The 20,754-nt window shown below is 41.2% G+C and overlaps 1 protein-coding gene across 3 annotated transcripts in view; it reads right to left on the reverse strand.

Moving 5' to 3' along the window:
* HTR2C (5-hydroxytryptamine receptor 2C) overlaps positions 1-20,754 on the reverse strand; it is a 215,984-nt gene that overhangs the window by 29,521 nt on the left and 165,709 nt on the right. For all 3 annotated transcript variants that reach the window (XM_053990331.1, XM_053990332.1, XM_053990330.1), the window contains exon 3: positions 10,876-11,518. In XM_053990331.1, coding sequence (XP_053846306.1) covers positions 10,876-11,260 — 385 coding nt within the window. In that variant the 5' untranslated portion in view covers positions 11,261-11,518. The remainder of the gene's footprint in view (positions 1-10,875; positions 11,519-20,754) is intronic.

Genomic DNA, 20,754 nt, shown 5'->3' on the forward strand with positions numbered 1-20,754 from the left:
AGGAACAAGTCCACAAAAGTGAACTTCACCAGTTTCTTCTCCACATTTGTAGAGGCAGCATCCAAGGAAACACTCTGAGATGCCTGAGTGATAGTTTATGTGGCTTGTGCTTACCTAGAACTGCTTCCATGGTGTGTTTTGGGGTGACATCACGCCTCCAGTTGAGCTGTGGAGCTGGGAGTGCTGAAAAAATCTTGCCCCCACTTAGCAAGAGCACGTGGAGGCTTTAGCTAAGCTGCTCTGCTGCTCTCATTGCCACTGAGCTTCTGGCTTTGCTTCAGACCCCAGCCTCACAGAGTGTAGACATGATGGGCCCAGCTGACCCCATGGTGACTTCTTGAGCCCTGGTAGAGCTGTGAGAGAGGAAATTCTGGAACAGGTTTCACTGGATAAATCTGAAAAGGGAAAGCAGCCCAGTTTATCAGCTTTTGAAGGAAAGTGTCAAAGCGCATTTGCCTCTTCGAAAGTACCAAGGTGAATGGAGGCTCTGTTTTTTCACACTGCCATGTTAGGATTTTCTATTTAAAAACTGTTTCTTGCAAGAAAGTTAAGGGTTTTGATTTAATAATAAGTTGCTCAGAGATGTGTCCTGGCTTTCTGCTGATACCCACTAAAACACACATATTTTTGTCCTCAACATCCCAAAAGAAGGCAGCTGGAAGGAAAGAGGCTCTGGAAAATGGAAGATATGACTGCAACAGCTCGGTGTCTTAATGATGCTTGGTAGCAAACAACAGGACACAAGAAGTCAGAAAGTTCTTTTCAATCCTACATTCCTGTGGGATCAGGAAACTCCCCTTGTGATAAGCTCTTTCTTATTTGAATTATGTAGCTCAGCACAATATTTTTCTAAGGTGAGTTTGCTTCCTTTATCTTTTAAATATCTTTGATTTTTAATCAAAACCAACGAAATTAACCAAAAACCCTCAACAGTCTCAGCCAACCCAGAAGAGAGGAGTTCACTCCTTTCAAGCAGGAAAAGCAAAACACAAGTTTCTTAGGGAGAACCAGCCTTACCAAGCCAATACAAAGCAGTTTTTCATGCCAAACCACATTAAGCAAATGGATGCCCACAGAAACACACTTTAGAATCAGGCTCTGCACAGACCAGGAGCACATTTCAGCACTGAGCTGTAATGCTTTTTCTCTTCAAGGCAGGTCTTATAAGCTCTTAGAGATAAGCATTATACCCTTGATAGCTCAGCTACCTCAGGTGGCGTAAAGTAGCAGGATGGCTCCTGTGACAGTGTTGGAAACAAAAAGTTTTAATAACAGGCAAAATAAAAAAGGTCTTTACAGAGAAAAACCGAGCCAGGGCAAGAGGTTCTTGCTCCTGCTAAAACACTTCACAAAAGCGATTTACTTCTTTTGTCCTCTTCTTTTTCTAGTGAATTGCTCAGATGGGACTTTTGGCTCCTGTCCAATTGGCTGTCCTTAAATTTGAGGTGAAGTCCCCAAGGTCCTCTGAGGTGTCTTTTAACCAGATTGAGGAGAGAAACTTCTGGGCTTTTTTCCTTTTTAAGGAGACAAAGGGTAACTTGTTTACTGCGTCAACAGGGGGCACGTTCCTACAGAGCTGAACGTTCCACACTGTGCAACTCTGGGTCACCTTGCCTGGACAAATGCCAGCTCATTTCTCTTACCTGTATGTTCCATAAAGCTCCAACAGGAGACTGCCTCGTGCTTTGGATGATGGTGCTGAAACCTAATGAACAGCAATGGCATGAAAGGAGCTGCATTGCAGTGGCAGAAGAGATTTCCTCAGACTCAGAGGAGAACAGCAAAACATCTCAGACCCTTCTAGCTAAAGGATGTTGCTGCAGTCATGCCAAGAGCTGCAATCATGACCAGGCAGGAAGAGAGTAAAGAGGTTGGAAGAGACAGAAAATTGCTCTGGCAGAAGTCCTAGGCTCTCTGCATGTCCTGTCAATGTTCCCACTGACTTTAGCACAGTCAGAATCTCCCCTCATGGATTTTTTAGGAAATCATTCCTCAGGTCCCTTATGCTTACAGTTATTTACCTGCAGCCTGATGCCACTGAGCAAAACAGAGGAGCAACCTGTCCAGAAAATAAAATCTAAGGTGTTCCGTAGCATTCCTGGTTTTCATTTTTCCATATTTAGGGGGGGAAAAAAGAAAGTACTGGATGTGTCCTTTTAAATCTCAGAAACAAGGTCTCATGCTCCCATGCAGGTTTGAATAACTGGTTTTGTTCAGGCCTTTCTGCAAGAACCTTTGTCTGCAAAAAAACCTGTCAGACCCCTGGGGCAAACATTGAGTCTCTGCAGTATCCTTTGGCAAGCTGTGAAAATCTGGGATACAAGCACATTTTCCCGGAAAAGGTCAGGATGAGCTCCCAGTCTGGCAGTGCTGCCACGTGCCAAGGCTGTGGCTCACACACACTTGACCTGCCCAGTGCCAGGCTGGGATGCTGGCACAGCCCCTCATTCCCTGAGGAGCACCCTGCTCTGGAGGGCACCAGGGGCTTTGGGATCCCTGCGACTCTTTGGAGGGTGTTATTGATCCAAATCTAACACAAGCTGACTCAAAGGGGGTGTGATCTGTACATTTTATTGCAGCCAACAGAGAGCAGCCATACAATCTTCTCCATGACCAGCCCTCATGATGGAAGCTACCAGAAACAGAGGCTGCTGGAAGTGTTTGTGCTTTGCCCATCTGTGCTGGACTGAGCAGCCTGAGCTCCATGGGCAGCAGCCTCATCCCTGGCAGATCACAGGCTAAAAGCCCCATTAACCCACAGCAGGCAAAGGAGTTGGTTGCTTAACAGCAAGGGGTTTGGAGGAGCAAAAAAAGCATGTTTACAAATGGGGAATGTTTATAGTTCTCTGATGTTTTCTCCTAATGCTGGCAGATTGACAAGATCCTCTTGTCAACAGGAACAAACACCGAGAGGACAGTAAAGAATATCTCTGCCTGTTCCAAGAGGCCAGCCAAAGTCAGAGCTGGATGATATACAGGTGGCACAGGGTGAAGAAATAACAAGAAAGAGGCAGGTGGTAAAAAAATTAAATAGTCACCGCTCTGCCTTTTTATCTGACAGCAGAATTTGTTCTTCAGAGTCCTATAAAATAATGCTCCAAAATGTGGATAATAGCTGAGCTCAATGAGTCACAAGGACCTGGCACAAAACTGCCAGGCCCTACCCACAGCAGTAAGCAAGGTACCATTGAAACTCTCTCTGAAGCTGGCATTGATTTATTCCAAAAATTATCTTTGCACCACAAACCCTCTGCTGCATCATCCAGAGCTCAGCAGCAGAGGAAGCAATATCAGAGACCTAAGGCAAGGGGTCATCTGCTTTCCTCCTGGAAATAAGAAAAGGTTTGCCACATGCAAATAACCCTGAGCAATGGGCAAGAAGTTGTAGGGAGCAGCTCCTGTATGAGATGGGACACCCTGGGAGCTCAGACAGAGCTGCTGGCACCACTGTCAGGTGGACACACTGAGCCCTTTCCTTGGAGGAAGGTGCTTGCTGACCACAGAAAGCAGCTCCTGTTCCCCACAGGCTCCAGAGAGGTGCCCAGCTCATGGCAAACACCAGCAAACTGCAGACTGGATCTCACAGCTCCATGGCCCTGGAGTGCCTTCTGCTGTTTGGACATGCTGGATAGAATTTGAGCTTCCCAGTAGTGTTAACAGGGTTGGAAATTCATTTTCATTCAACATTAGAATAAATGTGAAGGTCATTAGATTTTTGCAAGAAGGGAGTTATATTAAAAAAATGCATACTTTCAAGAGAGAAATTCTAGTTTATGGCTTAAAATATAGTCTGATACACCCCAATGATTATTGTGATACTGGCTAAAGTTTTAATTTTTTGCAACAGATCACCATAAAGCTGGCAGAATGGGGACATGCTGCAAAGTACTTCAGCAGCAATGAGAATATCACCATCCCTCTTCCAGCTTCCCAGGAGAAGTGCTGCAGACATGGATACACTTCCACAGCCTCAATCAAAAGTGCAATTAGACAAAAGCACAGTTTTATTTGCCATGGCGTGCTCCTCGGGATGCCTGCAGAGCTGTAACCAGAGAGAGCCCCTAATTTCCCACTTTCCCACAAGACACCACGTGGTAGAACAGAGCCTAGGCTCCCACGAGCTGCAGCAGAGCAGTTGCAGGGGAGAGGGGCTGCCCTGAGGAGAGAAGTGGCTTCTACAGCATCTAATGAAGAATAACAGCATCCATTTCAGAAGGAAAATGCAGAGCAGAACACCTTGTAGAACATGATTTTCCTGCCCAGAGCTGGGCAGGACAGGACACAACAAAGCTTTGGTGAGAGGCCAGGAGGGATATGTGCACTTCTTTTTTTTTTTTTTTTTTTTTTTTTTTAAGTTATTAACCCCAGGTCACTCAGCTAACACACAGCACTGCAGGCAAGATTCCAAAATATTCCAGAGGCCAGGGGATAATCGCAGCTGGCTGCACCCAGGAGCTGTAGCCCCAAACCCTTGCTCTGATTTTGGCCCCTACACCCTACACAGCAAAGAGCCCTGTCTGGGTCAGGGTTTGGGGTGGCACTCTCACATGGGGTGGAGGAAAGACTCAAACCATGCTGCCAGACATACCTGGGGAATTGCTGACACCAGGAGCTGCCTTGCTGTCCCTTCTGATGGGGCACAGGACTCCGAGGATGCAGTTCAGGTGACACTTGGGGCACTGCCTGCTCCTCTCAGATGTGTATTCTGGTGGTCACATCCTGCTAACCGTGATAATACTGCAAATTTACCAGCAACACAGAGGCCTGCTAAGGGAAGGACAGACTTGTCTTGAGGGAGAGAAAAGAGCATCCATACCATCCATACAGAAGACTTACACCAGGTCTCCATGGAATTTTTTAGGAGGAATTTGCAATTCAAGCCAAAGTTTCACTAAAATCTGAATTTTTATGGGGCTGGTTCTTATTACATTAAAAGTGACAAGCTTTCTAAATCTGTCTGTACAGGTGCAACATAAGGAGAAAAAAACAGCTCAGTTACCAATAAGTACATGACATTCTGCCCAAAGAAGTGATGGCAGGTCAAGTGCTGAACACTGCTATAATTTAATCTTCCAGAAGACAGACAGATCTAACACCTGCAGGTGTTAGAAATTAAGAAAAACTGCTTTCCAGAAGATACAAGTACACTCTGTAGCTCTTCTTTCTCTACCCAAATTTAGAGACAATGTTCAAAAGACAAATATAACTCTATTTAATATTTTAACATAAGTAAAATAAACCTCCAAATTGACAACAGTCTGTTTGCAGACAGCAGAGATTTCCCTGACTCGCTTTCCTGACTTGATACGATTTATTTATGGACTCTGCTTGCAAGTCTTGTAACCAAAATCCATTCCCAAAAGGAGGAATTCAGCAGAAAGCAAGCTAAGACATAAGCCTGACCAGGAAAATTTTCACTGTGCCCTTCCCAGAGCAGAACTTCACCATCAGTGCTGTCTTGTTTTACGTAGCACAGCTGCAGCTCCTCATGGAGGAGGTGGAGATGACCCTTCTCCAGTTTTATGGGCAGCTCACTTTGGCATCCTTCTTTTACTCAACCTGGTGAGAACCAAAACTTCAACGGGGATGAGAAAGGTGTGTATGAGGAAGCCACTTCAGTTAAATAAACATTCCCAGACAAGAGGAACAATCAGTACAAGTGTTACTGGTGACATTTTACTTCACTGAAAATAAAAACTGCTTTAAGCACTGTGTCTGTATCATAGGGTACCTATGCCCACACCATTTCTGCCTCCTCTTCATTCCTGATCAACCCTCAACACATCATCACGGCTAACAGGCTGGTTTTGAGGTTTTTAGCACAAGTACTAGAAAACTGCAACATGCCCCTAGAAGAGTGTCTAGCAGATTTTTTGCAAAACTAATTGAGACAAAAGGAAAAAAATGGAAAGGAGTAGAAAACATTCATGTTAATTTGCTAATTTCATATGAAGTATTTATCTCAATGGAGAATATTGCACTAGAGCCATACACAGCCTGCCTGTTGAGAAAGTCCTGGGGATGGGGCTGCTGTATGAATGAACTAGTGAAATTTCATCAGTTAGGAAAGAAAATATATATATATATATACACACATACATATATAAAGTCCAAATGGCTGTATCCATCTCATATTGGTGCCATTCTGCAAATATCAAATGTTACTTCTCATCTTTCGTAACAGAAGCATATAAAAATCTTGAGATTTTCAGACAAGACCTCACTAAAATACATCAAAATAATGAGAAAGAATAACAAAAGGATACAATAAGTTAAATTGCTCTGACAATTTTTAAAAGCAATTCTGCTTTAGTAAGACTAGTCAGAATATGACTTTAAAATACCATGGAGCACCATGGTCTTTCCTGCAAAGTGCTTTGCACTCCTCAGATAATGACACTTTCCTCACTCATCTGGCTTCCAGTCTTTATTGTCCAACATTAAAAGTGTAACCAAAAAAAATTAAATAAACTAGATAAAAAGCCAGACATAGATAAAAAATGAGATTACGAGGAAATTTATGTGTGTGGAGCAAATCTAGCTTTCAATATGACAGCTAAAAGCTCTGACTCAAATGTTTTTGAAGAGGGTGATGCAAATATAGGTTTCATAGATTTAATCACTGCTGAGAAAGGGTGTGGAGCATCACTCTTTCCTCTTGACAGGTATCACCACCCTCTCCAGTCCTGAGCTCTTGTGCTGATTTCAGCCCTTCGGCCTTTGACTCTCACTTGACCAGAAGCCATCAGTTTTCCACCAATGCAAGCCAAAGCTGTGTAGGTTCCTAATGCTGTTTCCTAATGCTGAGAATCATCATAGGCTGGCACATTTTCAGTGGCTCTGAAAAATCCTGCAAGTTAACATTTAGCTGCCTCAAGATATTTTACAACCAGGGACCCATATTCAATGAGGTACAGAGAGTATCCATTTAGTATTCCCCCCCCTCCTCTCACTCTAAGCACAATTTAAACTTCAGGTAGCAGAAAAGAAGCTGTTCTATGGATTCAGGGCACATCACACTGAGCTTTCTTTCTCAACAGCAACACAGATGCACCACAACTTAATCCCATTTGTCACATCAGGTAAACAGGCAGCTGTTATGTGGAGAAAATTCAGTAGCAGGACACTCAATATCTCAACTAAAGTTTCCTATGTTTCTAATAATCTGGAAAGAGGGTGAATAATGATGTAGTAGGATTTCAGATTTCACAGAATTATTTAGGTTAGTTGAGGGACAAGAAATCTTAGGGACTTGAAAAGAGAATAAATGCGGCTGTGTGAGCACACAGTGTAGTAGCCTATGGATCCTACTGACAGCAAAAGATAAACTAACACTTCCTGTTGGATATAAATTTCATTGCACACACCCCAGGTACAAGGTGTCATCGGAGAGAAAAAAAAAAATAATCCCATCTCTGAATTTATGAAACAGATAGTGCAAGCAGTGTAGGAGTTTCCATTCACTCACACCCTGGCAGAAGAATAAAATGTAGTGGTTACTTAGCACAAACAGAAACATTACACATTTAAAACTAACAAGAATAAATAATAATTTCTGAAAGTAATGCAACTGTCACCTGGAACTTGGTGTAGTCAAGATGCATTTAAGCCTATGACTTGATATGGTCTTTAAAATGCCTGATCATTTCCAGATACCTGAATGTCACATCAAAGAGCTGAGCTGCACTGCTCCCCTCTCTGCAGGGAAACCAGCATCAAAGTCTGCCCAAGTGCTCAGCACATCTCTGTCACCACACCATAATGATGGTAATTACCAATAATAACAATAATGTGGCTGTAAATCTGCTCTGGCAGCTGGGGCTGATGAATACTGCATCCAACACCAGCCCCTTGGAAACTGCCTCAGCCCCTGGCACCACAAAGGGGAGAGAGAGCCTGCATTGGGAGTCACAGAGGGGTCTGCTGGCCACTCCTTGGCCACACTCTGGCAACTTGTTGGTAGCTGTGAACCTTCTGCGAGAACCCAGAAAGCTCAATATCCTCTGTAGCTCAAATCAGCTGATGAGATTCTCTTGCATTCCTCCACCAGCCCTCTCTTTCTTGCTCATAAACACATGACACAACGTAAACCCACTGCTGCTTGTCCCTAAAGTGCTCAGAGGTGAGGAGACAACTTCCACCTGTTCTCTGAAGTTCCATCATGTGCAAGATACTTGATGCCCTATCAATATTTTTATAAAAATACCATTATTTTTAATTAATCAGGCATTTCTTCATTGAGATGAAACACTGTGTACATTTCTCATTTACTCTCCCCAATACATGCTTATTAATTAGCAGACTAATTTGCTTAGTTCTTTAGGAACTGCATGCCAGGGAAAATGTTCTCAGTTGTCAAAGGCAACTCGTCAATTACTGTAAGACACTTAAGACTAATTGATAAATATATCCAAGCCCTGATTAATTGGTGAAAAATCCATCATGCTGCATCCTGCTGTCCTTTCCTTTATAATAAGATTCTTGAATTAATTTACAACTTGATTTTCCCGTCTTTTAATTAAGAAAAACACCAAAAACCAGAAGTATTTGTGGAGAGTGTCTTCAATTTTCTGGTTATGCTTGAAGTGAAATCTACTTCATTTACCTTATTAGCCAAAAGCGAGGAAATGAGCCTACTCTGAAATTAGTTACTCTGTCAACTGGAATTTATCTTTGGGGCTGAGAGAGCTAGTGTGGAAATGTGGAAGTAATTTCTTCGCTCTTCTATTTGTTATATGTATTTTTTAAGGTTCCTTTCTGATTACATAAACTAAAAGTGACTCCTGCAACTCTGGAAGAGATGTGCTGCATACACTTCTCAGTACAGCACATGGCAGCCTTCGAAACAGCCCAGTGTACAATTATGTAGACTGTATGGAATGAATGAGGTAAAATATACACAGTAAAAGTGACTGAACATTCACAGTGATGTTTCCAAGCAGTAACACTCTCCCTGCTCAGTCCATGGCCATGCACCCCCGTTATTCTCACAAGAATTCTGGTGATATAAGAACATTTTCCCTCTCTTTACTTCCACAATTTGTAGCTTAAATAGTATTAAAAAAATTATTTCACTGGGGTCCTACTGAGATCAATCCACAAGTTCCGTGAGGCTCGTTTTTCCCCAAATTGAACTTTTCCTCCTCCTCCCCTCACACAGCCTGGAGGCAACATGCTTTGGTCCAGCACTCAGCACTGCCCCAGCAGCCTCCTCATTTCTCAAAGTATTTCCACAAATCTTCCATGAAATTACGATTTTTGCCAAAAAAATCTACATAGTACTCCTTGTCTGTGGAGAAATGTATCATCAGCCAATTCTGGTTCTCTGGCAAAAGAGGATAATTGCAATGCCTCTTCAAATCAGTGATATTTCCTTGCTGCTAAAAGGGTGGCATGCTTTACACCTTTAAACTACCTTAAGTAATCATTTTCTAGGCAGAACAGAAAATCCATTTCTATTAGTTTCCAAAGACCTTGGAAGTATGTATGTAGGAAGACCATTTCTATAAATTCACCCTTTTAGAGTCACTGGCTAACACAGAATTTATGCAAGTGCAAGTCTGTCACATAATTCAGTATTTATATGCTCCCTTTCAAGCTCCAGGGAGCTGGAGTAAAATGCTAAAAATAAAATACACATGTTGTAATACACAAAAGATTTAGAGATGGAACTATTCTGACAGTTCAAAATGAAAGACCTTTGTGCATAAGATCTCCATAGCTAGACCTGCACCTAAATCACATATTGATTTAACTCACTGTAGACAAGTTATATAAGCTTTGGAATGATGTATGCTTGATCAATGTGTTTTAGAAATTAATCTCTGCCAGACTTACTCATTTAGGCAAGTGAGGAAGTCAGATAAATATCCCTACATTTTACTTTATAGGACAGTAAACCAATTTCTAATCAAATTTGTAAGTAAACAGCCTTATTTGTTTCCAAGAAATATCAATATTAAAATATTGATATTGAAAACAGATTTCAAAAATTTAAAGTTTTATCTATGAAATACACAGATTATAAAATTGATACAAGAGTATACAAACATATACATAAACATATCTCAGAGATACAGAGGAGAACAAAATACTCCTTTGAAATATCCAGGGATGGAGACTCCTAGCACCACACTGAACAAAGGGATTTGGAGTCTCAGCCAGATGAAAGTTAGATGCATTTGATATTTTACTTCTTTGAAGTGCTAACAGTGATTCCACAGCTGAGTGCAGGAGCAATGCCCCCACTCCATTGCAAACACACTGACCCTGATATGGGGAGAAATAAATGTTTACACCGATACAGGCAGGCCTCTGGGTTCTTTAAAACAGAGCATATTCTCAGGTTAGAGACAGGGAAACTGAGGCACGGAAAGGCACAATGACTCCCTGAAAGACACAAGGCAAGTTGAGGTACAAATGCCAGGAGTGAAGGCTTTTATCTGAATGCCAAATCTACTAGTGCAAACGTTCTTTCTGATCCACGATTTTGCTCAAATCCCCCGATTGTAGCAATGGGAGCTCAAGGACAGATCCTGGTAGCTCGTGAGCAATGAATACTCTCCTCAGCTTTTCTGTCAGCTTTTGTGTCCTAGCTCAGTTTTGGGGCAACCCAACCCAAAGGTAAAAAGCTGACTCGCTGTCTCAGCCTCTCTTGGTGGCCCCAGCAGTAAGAACCCCCCAGTCTGACATTATTCACAGGTCACTCCTGGCAGTGTGAACACCAGCTCTGTTCCCAGCAGGGAAGGAACCTCAGCACAGACCCACGACCAAGTACACATTGACACCCCCCAAGCCACCAGCACGGCAGGTTGCTGTAGCCTCGGGGGACTCCCTGCAAAAGCAAATATTCAAACTAGGAGGGAAGGCACTTACCGTAGAGGACTGCAATGAGCGACACGGGCATGACCAGGATACCCACCAGCATGTCTGCTACTGCCAGCGACATCAGGAAGAAGTTTGTGGCATTCTGCAACTTCTTCTCCAAGGACACAGCCATAATTACCAGTATGTTCCCCCCAATGGTCAGCAGGATGATCACCAATATCAGGAGGGCTGGCCAATTCTTCTCCCTCATGGACATCCGAGAGACTTCGTCCTTCTCAGAGGTGTTAAGAGGATCAGATGTAGGCAAACTCTGGTTCAGAGTCAAATTGCTGCTTAAGGACCAAGCCATCAGACCACCATGCAAACTAAAATCCAGTGTAACAGACACTGTTGTTAAGCTGAGCAATATTCCAGTGCTACTCAAAGTGCTCATTGTCTGGGGCTGGTTCCTCTGTCTCTTAACCGTGCCTCAGAGACGATCCCTTTTCCAAATTCCAGGTCCAAGGCAGATGCCGAACATCACAAAACCTGAGCCAGAAAATACTTTGATCTTCCATAGTGAAGGAGACCTTACAGAAGTTAGTGTGGAGCTCTTCTAGTTTCCTTGGGTGTGGTAGAGGATGACCACTGACCACCAACCTCAAGGGAAAGGAGACTTTGCAATCTCCAGCTGGTTTCCAAGTTCACCATTCTGAAAAGTAAAGGAAAAGGATATTCTTCACTGAAACCACAGTATACACAACACCTTCTTTATTCCCCATGCAACTGACATCCTTATTCTTCCCCTTCCTGCTGGCTAGGACATTCTCCAGACTGCAAGCAATTTATCTGAAGGGTACAGACTATGCTTACAACCATGGGGGAGAGAGGCAGAGAATCACATCAGTGTGCTCTGGCTGGTTAAAAGCTGATTATCACTAATTAAATGTTTTGTGAAACCTGCAAAAGCAAGTCTGAAGAGCAAAATATGTTTCAACTGATATCCACTTCACAGATACTCTGCTGCTGTGTAAAACAGTAATTGCACAAAATTCCAACCAATCCAGATAGCACAGCCAAGCACAGGGTAATCCATCACCTAAAATGGAAGGGTTTGGATATATTTTACATATTTCGAGGTAAAATGAAGGTGTTGTAAAAACCCTCAGATCTCAATGATTAAGTCTCCTACAACAACAAATACTCTAGTTCAGTTTCTATTGGGAAATGAATGGTGGATAAGATGCAATATTATTAGGCAACATTGAATGATCCTTCTGGAACAAACAGACAACAAAGAGTTAAGAGAAAAGAAAGGACAAACTTTCATAAAAGCTTGGCACTTATTTCTGCTTTTCATCTGTTTTTGTGCCACTGCTTCCTGCTGATCATGAGCATACAGCCAGGCCAGTAAGCCTAATCCCAGCAGTCTGCTGCTCAGGACTGCTGTCCCAACAGCCTCATCCCATGCACAGTAGGGTCAGATTTCCTCACAGCATCTCACGTGATTTGTGCTACTTAACAAAGTAGCTGACGGTGAGGGCAAGTTTGATTACCACCCCTGACTGCCCATGTAACACCAGCCAGAGAACATCATACTGCTTCTTCTGAGGCCCTTCAGCCTCATGCATTGGGCTAATTTGGTAAATTAAATGTACTCTTGACTTCAGGCACATGCCTGCAGCCACTGAAGCTAAGGGCATGTGTTCCCAGTCCTGGTTAAATCATGTCCTTGGCAACTCAGTGTTTCTGACTGCCAATCCTGTACAACTGATGAGAAACAGCAGCTTTGCTTTGCACTTCCACTGCCTTGGGGTTAAGCTCCTGACAACCACGTGCAGCACAGGGCTGAAAGCACAGAAGGAAAGCACTTAGTCGAGCAGTGGTATGGAAGTGGACCAGTAAGCAGAATAAAATCAATAGCAGGCAATGTCATTTGAGCATATTCTCAACCTTTTGTGCAGCCCACAGGAAAAGAGCTGTTCTATCACTGTTAAATAAATAACAAAATAAAAGTCGTTAAATGCACTGTGGCACATATCTGACACAGCAATTTGCTATCAGGTATCAAAAGCTAGATGTAATTAATGAGATTACATTAGATTTCATTTAAATAGGAAGTGCTCAGTATCCTATAATAAAATGTTTAACATTCATGAAGGTTTTGGAACCTTGTAAGTGGGCTTTGTGCACAAAAATATTTCTTAAATGAGCAGTTCATACAATGAACCCAGATTTGCTTCTGCATTGTAGTTAATTACTCCCAGAGGGTCTCTAAACCTCATATTTAGGAAGAAGTTTTGCACGGCACAGAAAATAATTTTGCAGCTGCACATGCAGATGAATGAACAAGTGGTCACTGGACTGTTTATTTTTTTCCAACTTAGCTAGTCTCAAAAACAAAAGAAAAGGTCTCTAGGAAGTTTCTAAATAACTTCAGATATTTTTTTCCAAAACACAGCTTTGAATTAAAAGCTGTGATGACAATTTTTCCAAATCACCTTTCCACATTGAAGGAGACCCAGGACAGCCAAAGGATCATAGACAGGACATGACTTAACTCTAGACCATGAAAACAAACAAACAAACCCCAAACAAAACCACACCACAAAAAACATCTCCAAGATAAGGCTTCTGAATTAAAAGTGTCTATTTTTATAACTGCTCAGGTTTGTATACTGAAATGGTGAGTAGATTCATTCTCTCTTGCATTTTACATATTCAGTTTGAAAAATCGTATGGGAAATTGATTACTGGAATGCTCAAGACTTAACTCCACCTTCAGAATTAACTGCTTTGCTAATATTCTTGTTACTATTTTACACAGATCTTGGCTTGAAGTCATCAGTTTTCCTTTTCACTGCATCACTCAGTCTCCTTAAGGTAAAACTTTGTGACTAATTGCTTAGCTACAGTCTTCTAAACACACCACTGTACCAGAAAAATAATTCACAATTTATTAATGGCTTCTGCATTTATTTAAGGACCATCTCCATAATTTTAAATTGAAACATGGGCCCATCACAGATTTTTTTCCCAACAGCTAACATCAAAGTACACATACTGAATTTTGTGATCAATCATCAATTCCAGTTCAATTTACTACTGACAGTCCTTAAAATTATAACTTAAACATTCAGCAAAGCCAAATTCTTTTCTATGCCACTCCTGCTTTTTGATAAAGTAAAATAATGATTTCTTTTGGCACATTCTTTCCCTTCACTCTTTAAGTCCAGTTCAAAATAAATTGAAGGTAGAAAAATATTTTTGTCTATCAAGAAACACATGAATTATTTAAAGCAGAGGTTGGTATGCTAGAGTTTTTGGATATTCCAGAAGGTTAAGTTGGAGGGAAACAGAAGCTACAATATTTAATAAGCCTGTACTGGTGGGCCACTGCAGGGGCTCACATGCCTTTGGGAGTATTTACCACCATTACACTTGCTAAAATGAAAAAAAAGCAAACCTTTCTTGGAATAAACGCAATTATTTTTTTACTTTGAATTAAATGCATTTGTCTTTAGTTGTTTTACCCTTCAAAGCTTAGAGCACTTTTTCCTGGAGAGAGACAGCTGCCTGCTGAGAGCTGGAGATGTTCCCCGGCCCCCAGCCACGATCCTGCCTCTCCTGGACACACTGCAGAGCTCCTGAGACCTCGTGAATCACTGAGGGAACCTCTGGATGTTAACAATGTGCATGTGAAATTGGGTGAGAAATAAGGATTGTCATCTTAGCCCAAAAAACCAATCTGGGTTTCAGGCAGACTGAGGTAATACATTAATTCATGGTGAGTTTTGCTGTAAAAAAAAACCAACCCAGAAGTACTTAATGATCAAAAGTGATGACTTTCAGCAGTTCCCATCCCACAAGAGAAACAAAAACATCCAATGGCATCACGGGTACAAAGGCCATACCAAGAGAGATTTTCTCCTCCCAAACTATTGGCAGTGTCCAGTTGTCCAAGTCACATTCACATCTCCCCAATAACCAGATGAAAGCCAACAAGCTGATAAAGAACAAACATTTCTAAATAAAAAGATTTTCCTTCAGCCTTGACTTTGATGGTAGACCTACATCAGGGAAAAAATAAATCTGAAGTCAACTAACCTGAACTGCAAGTACTGCAATTTTTGACAGGAAAACAGTTGCAGATAGTTCACAACTATCTGAGCCAGATAGTCAGATGACATAAACTTTTATAGCTCCATTAAGCCCTTTTCAAAATGGCAAATAATTTAAAATTATATAATAGAAAACACAATTTATGCTCAAGAAGGCAGATTTAAGGCTTCATTCTTCACTCTAAACCCTGCATTTCTTGCTATTTGCATCTTTTTTTTTTTTTTAATCCATTGCCAATTTAATTTTCAATTTTTTTGGAACAAAAGGTTGCTTTAAAATACAGATTTTCTTGGCAAACTTGCAAAGGGCCACTTTCATTTTAGTGATTCAATAAAGTAATATTTTTATTTTAAGAAAATTCTATATTTTGGGCAATTTGAACTCATCTTTCTCCTTTTTGTAGCAGCACTAGGAATCATCCTTATTTCTGTTCAATCCTATTTTTAAACAGTGTGTGAGAATGCTGCAAGTCCAATGGAGATATCAGGGTGATATGGGAGGAAACACATTAAATACTGGGTTTGGTTCAGCCCAGAGAAAAAGCTTTGAACAGGGTTGTATTTGCTGCCTACATCTACCTGCTGGTACTTACAGAGGAAACAGGGAGACTCTTCCAAAAGATGGGCAGCAAAACAAGAAGCAATTGTGAGAGTGACAGATATAAGGAAATCGTGTATGAAGTAGGAAAAAAAAGAGATACATCCCAGTGCAGGTTGTCAGATAAGTCGGACACAGAGACTGTGGGATCTCCATCCTTGCAGAAACTCAGAACACAGCTGAGATCTACCCTCAACCACCCATCTAACCTGGAAGTCAGTTCTTCCTTGAGAACCTTGAAGCTGGACTAGAGACCTTCAGGAAGTCCATTTCAGATCAAATTATCCTATAAATGGACCAGAATTGTGCTTCTGAGAAAAGCTGTGCAGCATGGGGATGCTCTCGAGCTCCTACCCTTAGATAGACACCCGGTGCTTGTCCCTGCTGCTCAAGTTCAGGATTAGACCAGCACATCCTCTCCCCTTCAGTTTCCCCAAGGCCAGAAATAAAAATGCATGGCCAGGTGGGAAAACAGAGCTGTGAGGGCTCCAGTGTGCCTGTGTGGGACCCAGGGCCCCACAGCTACCCCAGCTCATGCCTCATCACACCAGAGAGAGGCACACACCAGAGCCAGCTCCTCACCTTTCCCACCTGCTGAGGCCACGTGTGTCTGAGGATCCTACATTCCCTGAAAAGTGGCAATTTTGGAAAGCCCCAACTCATTCTAGTCACTGGGCAGTGCCAGGAAATCTCCTTTTTTTTTGAAAGCAATGACTCCAGTGCCAGCACAGAGGCAGCGTTTTCACAGTCACTGCAGCGGGGAAGGAAAAGTCAAAACCCAATGATTATTCTGTAGACACCCACTGCAAAGTTATCTGAAGTTGCAGTCCAGAGAAGGGGTTATGCCTAATTTGACTATTTTCCTGAGCTACTCTTGAACTTGGGAATATATTATTAGCACTTTGCTCAGAGATTTTCTTTCCAAGGAAGAATTTTTTATGTCCTCTTCTGTTTTGCAAGAAATTCTGGAATTTTTCCCAATAGGTATTGGAGATAAATCAGTGTAAAAAACACTTAATAAAACCTTAGGGAAACCTCCCGAAACTCAGCTTTTTACCAGTTTCTTTTAATTCTGACACAGAAAATAACTATTTAATTACTTGTAAACTAAAAAAAAAAGAGTATTTAATTTTTTCACAGCAAGAGAAAAATGGATTTTCTCAGATATGAGCTCAAGCAATGATATTTTGTAGGGTCATAATAATGAATCACTACCATTCTGTCCAAAAGCAAATAGCATAAATTTCCCTCTCTGTATCTTCCCTCATACTGAGTCAGAAAGGCATTAATTTCTTTTCCAGACATTTCAAGGCAACACAAACACACAGAGAGATCTTAATCTATCTTCTGGCAGTAAGACCAGCATCCTTTTTATTTTCCCTTTGTGGAAGAGCACCTGGGAACCTCACAAGAAGATGTAGATACTCTGCCATTCCCTGCAATGATAAACTTGCTCTCTTGGCTCAGACATGCTGAAATACCACAACAGAATAAATCTGAATCTCATCATACACTCTTCTAACTTCTTGGAATGATTATACTCTAGTTGTTCATGTTTTCTGTAGGTAGATATAATTCCAACCTGCCTCTCTGTTTTTTTGTTTCTTTTTTTTTTTTTTAAACACACATCCCTAGTAGCTGAAATTCAAAGCACATATTAAGGCTCTGCAGTTAGTGCATTTATCATGGCAGTCCTGACCCAGCTTTCTTGTTGCTTCAATAAATCACATATTCATGAATCTGGATCATGCAAAGCCGTACTGAATGCAATCAAACCCACATTCCTGGACTGACAACTGCACTGCTTGTACAGCTGTGCTCCTGAAAGTTCTTACTGAGCTTGACCAGCCCCATAGTCTGAGTTGGCTATAACCTGAATTTGAGCCCTACCTCTAATTTCTGAGGACCAGCTGGAACATAGGGGACATTTATCTTCTGCCAAACTTTTACACCCTTAATGCAACAGTGTCATGGATATTTGCTGCCTGGCACATGGAGCTTTGAGAGTCCACAGGATTCCCAAGGCAGCTTCTTGTGGTTGTAAGGACCTGGCTTCTGCCTCCACTGCAGTGACATTCCCTCTGTCCCTTTTTAATTCAGCTGCACAGTGTGGTAGACATCAAGTGTGACATTGATGGAAAAATCTTGTGTGGCAGTTTTTTTACACCCACCTTTTCAGGGTTCTTGTAGTAAACTACTGGTAAACTTTTTCTTACTCTTTCTAAACTTTCTTCCTCTCTAGAAAACCAATTTTTCTTCTTCTCTCAAATGTTTTGCATGACAGCTCTTTGTTTACATCATCAAAGTCTGGAAGTGAGCACTTATCCAAAATTAAACATAATAAACCAAAACAATAAAAACACTTGCTTCACTTTCTTTAGCTAATTTTTTTTGCAAGTTTTAAAGCCAGGACTGTTTAAAAACTAGAAGACTCCACAATTTTCAGCAGTTTCTGATGTATAGTGCTCTATCCCAAGCGTGGTTGAGTAACTTCATAGCTGGAAGTGCAACCACAGCAAAACACACCTAAATATGTACATGCCTCTAAATAAAAAATAATCATCAAGTGATATACATTCAAGTAATGTTTTAGAGGAAATATCACACCCAGTATCAAGGGGCCTGGCATTCTTTAATGACTGTGCATGGTTGGCAGTAGTAACAGAGAGCAGCAGCAGTGTGGACAGGAGCAGGTGAGCTCTGAGCAGCTGTGAGTCACAGCCTGGCACACACAGAGCACGCCCACCCTGCTTGGGGCAGCGCTGCTGATTCACTCTTTACTTAATAAGTCACATTTCTTAATCAAGCAAGAAATCCCTTGATGTTTCTCTGAGAGCTTTCTCTTCATTCCAGCTCTCTGTGCCCTCTGAAATCATGCCGTGGGATCACGGTTTTCCAGTGAAGACACAGATTTTTGATGCAGGGACGTGGTGCTCACCCTGCACCTCATCCCACACGAGATCCAGGGGAAAATTCTCCTTTTCTTTTACATGTGGGCCCTGAGCTCGGGCACTCTGAGCCCTGGTGCCCCGGTATAGCCTGGTGCATCAGCAGCATGTGGCTGCTCACATGGGGTTCACACGGCTGAAACAGCTTCTCCCCCAGAGCTGTTTTCCCAGTGAGCAGCTCAGCATGCAGAACTCTCTAAATTCAAGGCTCAGGGAGTTATTTTTTAATAGACATCTCCTCCCTTCTGTGGTGGTACACTCTTAATATAGGTTACAGAGTACCTCTCCTGTTGTCATTGCTGTTCGGATGTCTTTAAAAAGAATAAATTACAGCATCAAATAAGCCAAGGAAAAGGAAAACAAAGCTCAAAGCATAAGAAAAAGTGTGCCTAATGAATTGACAAATGGCTCAGGGCTTTAACTGTAATAGCTTAATTAAATATGTGTTTTCACATACCTGTGCAGGGTCAGAGAAAGGATTATTGAAATATTCAGAAGTTAATTGACTTATTGTTATCTCATGCATAGCAACAGTTGATAGAATAATAGCATAGAAAATGCAGCTACTCATAGGGGGTTTTCCCTTTTAATTTCCTTTTTTTTTTTTTTTTCTCTTGGGAAACTGACCCGTACGGACCCAAAAGGGAATGGCTGACAGTATAAATTCAAAAAGCCAACATTTTTCTGATGTAAGTACATTATATATACAACTGGATATCCTGATAAATCTGTAGTAAGGGAAACTCTAATGGTAGGTAGAAAATAAAACTCTTTAAACTGGTATTAAAAAAAAAACAGGAAAAGGACAAAGAAGATAAGACTGAAACAGTTACAGCACCTGGTCTGTGTGATGCCTTCATTTAAAGATAGAAAATTATCCACACAATTATAAACTTATTCATTTGACCTTAACCAGGCAAAAATTCAGAACAGATTTAAAAGGAAAATTTGAGACACAAAAATGTGTGGAAAGTGCTGTGAAAGGCAACATGAGTCTCCCAGATGTACGTTGTAAGTCTTGACTCGGTGTCTTGGGATTTTGTTCATCTGTTCTGTAACTCTCCATTCTTTAGGAAAATAAAATAAAAACAAAACAAAACAAAACAAAACAAAACAACAACAACAACAACAACAACAACAACAACAACAACAACAAAAAAAAAAAAAAAAAAAAAAAAAAAAAAAAAAAAAAAAAAAGCAGTGTCTCTAAGTCACACTTCATTAAACCATTTGATATGGTGTCACCAGGGAAGTTATTATGTAAACTCCAGAGAACAAGATGAACAGAGCAATTGTGAAGCTGCCATGATATTGGCTGCAAAGGAGATGAAAATGGATTAGACTGGAAAAACAAACCCTGTTCTGGAAGTAAGGTGTCTGTTAAGGCTGGCAAAGTTTGATCTTGATAGTAAACTGGCTTTTATTTTTTTGTTGTTTTGTTTTGTTTTGTTTGTTTTATGTTGCCTAACCAAAACATTTACTTTGGGAATTAAATATATTGATAATTCAAAACGAAGATGCAACACTCACATCAGTAAAGGCTGGAATATAACACAGGAAAATCAGAATGACAGAGTGCTGAACAAATCAAATAATAATGAAATATGGCAACAAAAGCCATGAGTAACTAAAAGAATTTGGCTGTAAACTATGAGTTTATCAGTCAGAAATAAAGATAATTACTTCAGCATCTGAGCCATATGCAGGCATAAGTGGGACATGAAAGAGACAAATATCATCCAAGCTATAGATATAGCAAGCAAGGGATTTCTGTATGCTCCATCACTCCAAAAGCAAACAAACACCTGCCTCCAGCCCCATCACACATTGACTGTTTGATGCCATAAGAGGCCACTTTAATCTGGATGCCTTATTCCAGATAAATTCTGCATTGTGATGCTGCTCACAGACCAAGCTAGGGGACATCTCTTAGCTCTTACACTATGGTAAATCACAAGTATTTTCAATTAAATGACAATGCCCAGGGGGCCAGACTCAGTATTGTCACTCTTGATTTCCACTAGAAAACAGGACAATTGTGTTGAAACATCTTCAATGTGATTAGAAGCAGACTCTTTATTTAGGGAAATAATTAAATTTTCAAAGCATTTGACAATTTTAATAGACATCATCTATGAATAAGTCAGGGTGTGTAATATGCCTGGAGCAGGAAGAAAAAGGCTCATTAACTTTGAGAGAATAGACAGATGGGCAATGTTGGGGTAGGGCTCTGACAGTTCCCAAATTATGTAAGCAGAGGAGTGAGGAGTCGGATGCCACG

This window comes from Vidua macroura, chromosome 14 (assembly GCF_024509145.1).
Source record: "Vidua macroura isolate BioBank_ID:100142 chromosome 14, ASM2450914v1, whole genome shotgun sequence".
NCBI classification, from domain to species: Eukaryota; Metazoa; Chordata; class Aves; order Passeriformes; family Viduidae; genus Vidua; species Vidua macroura.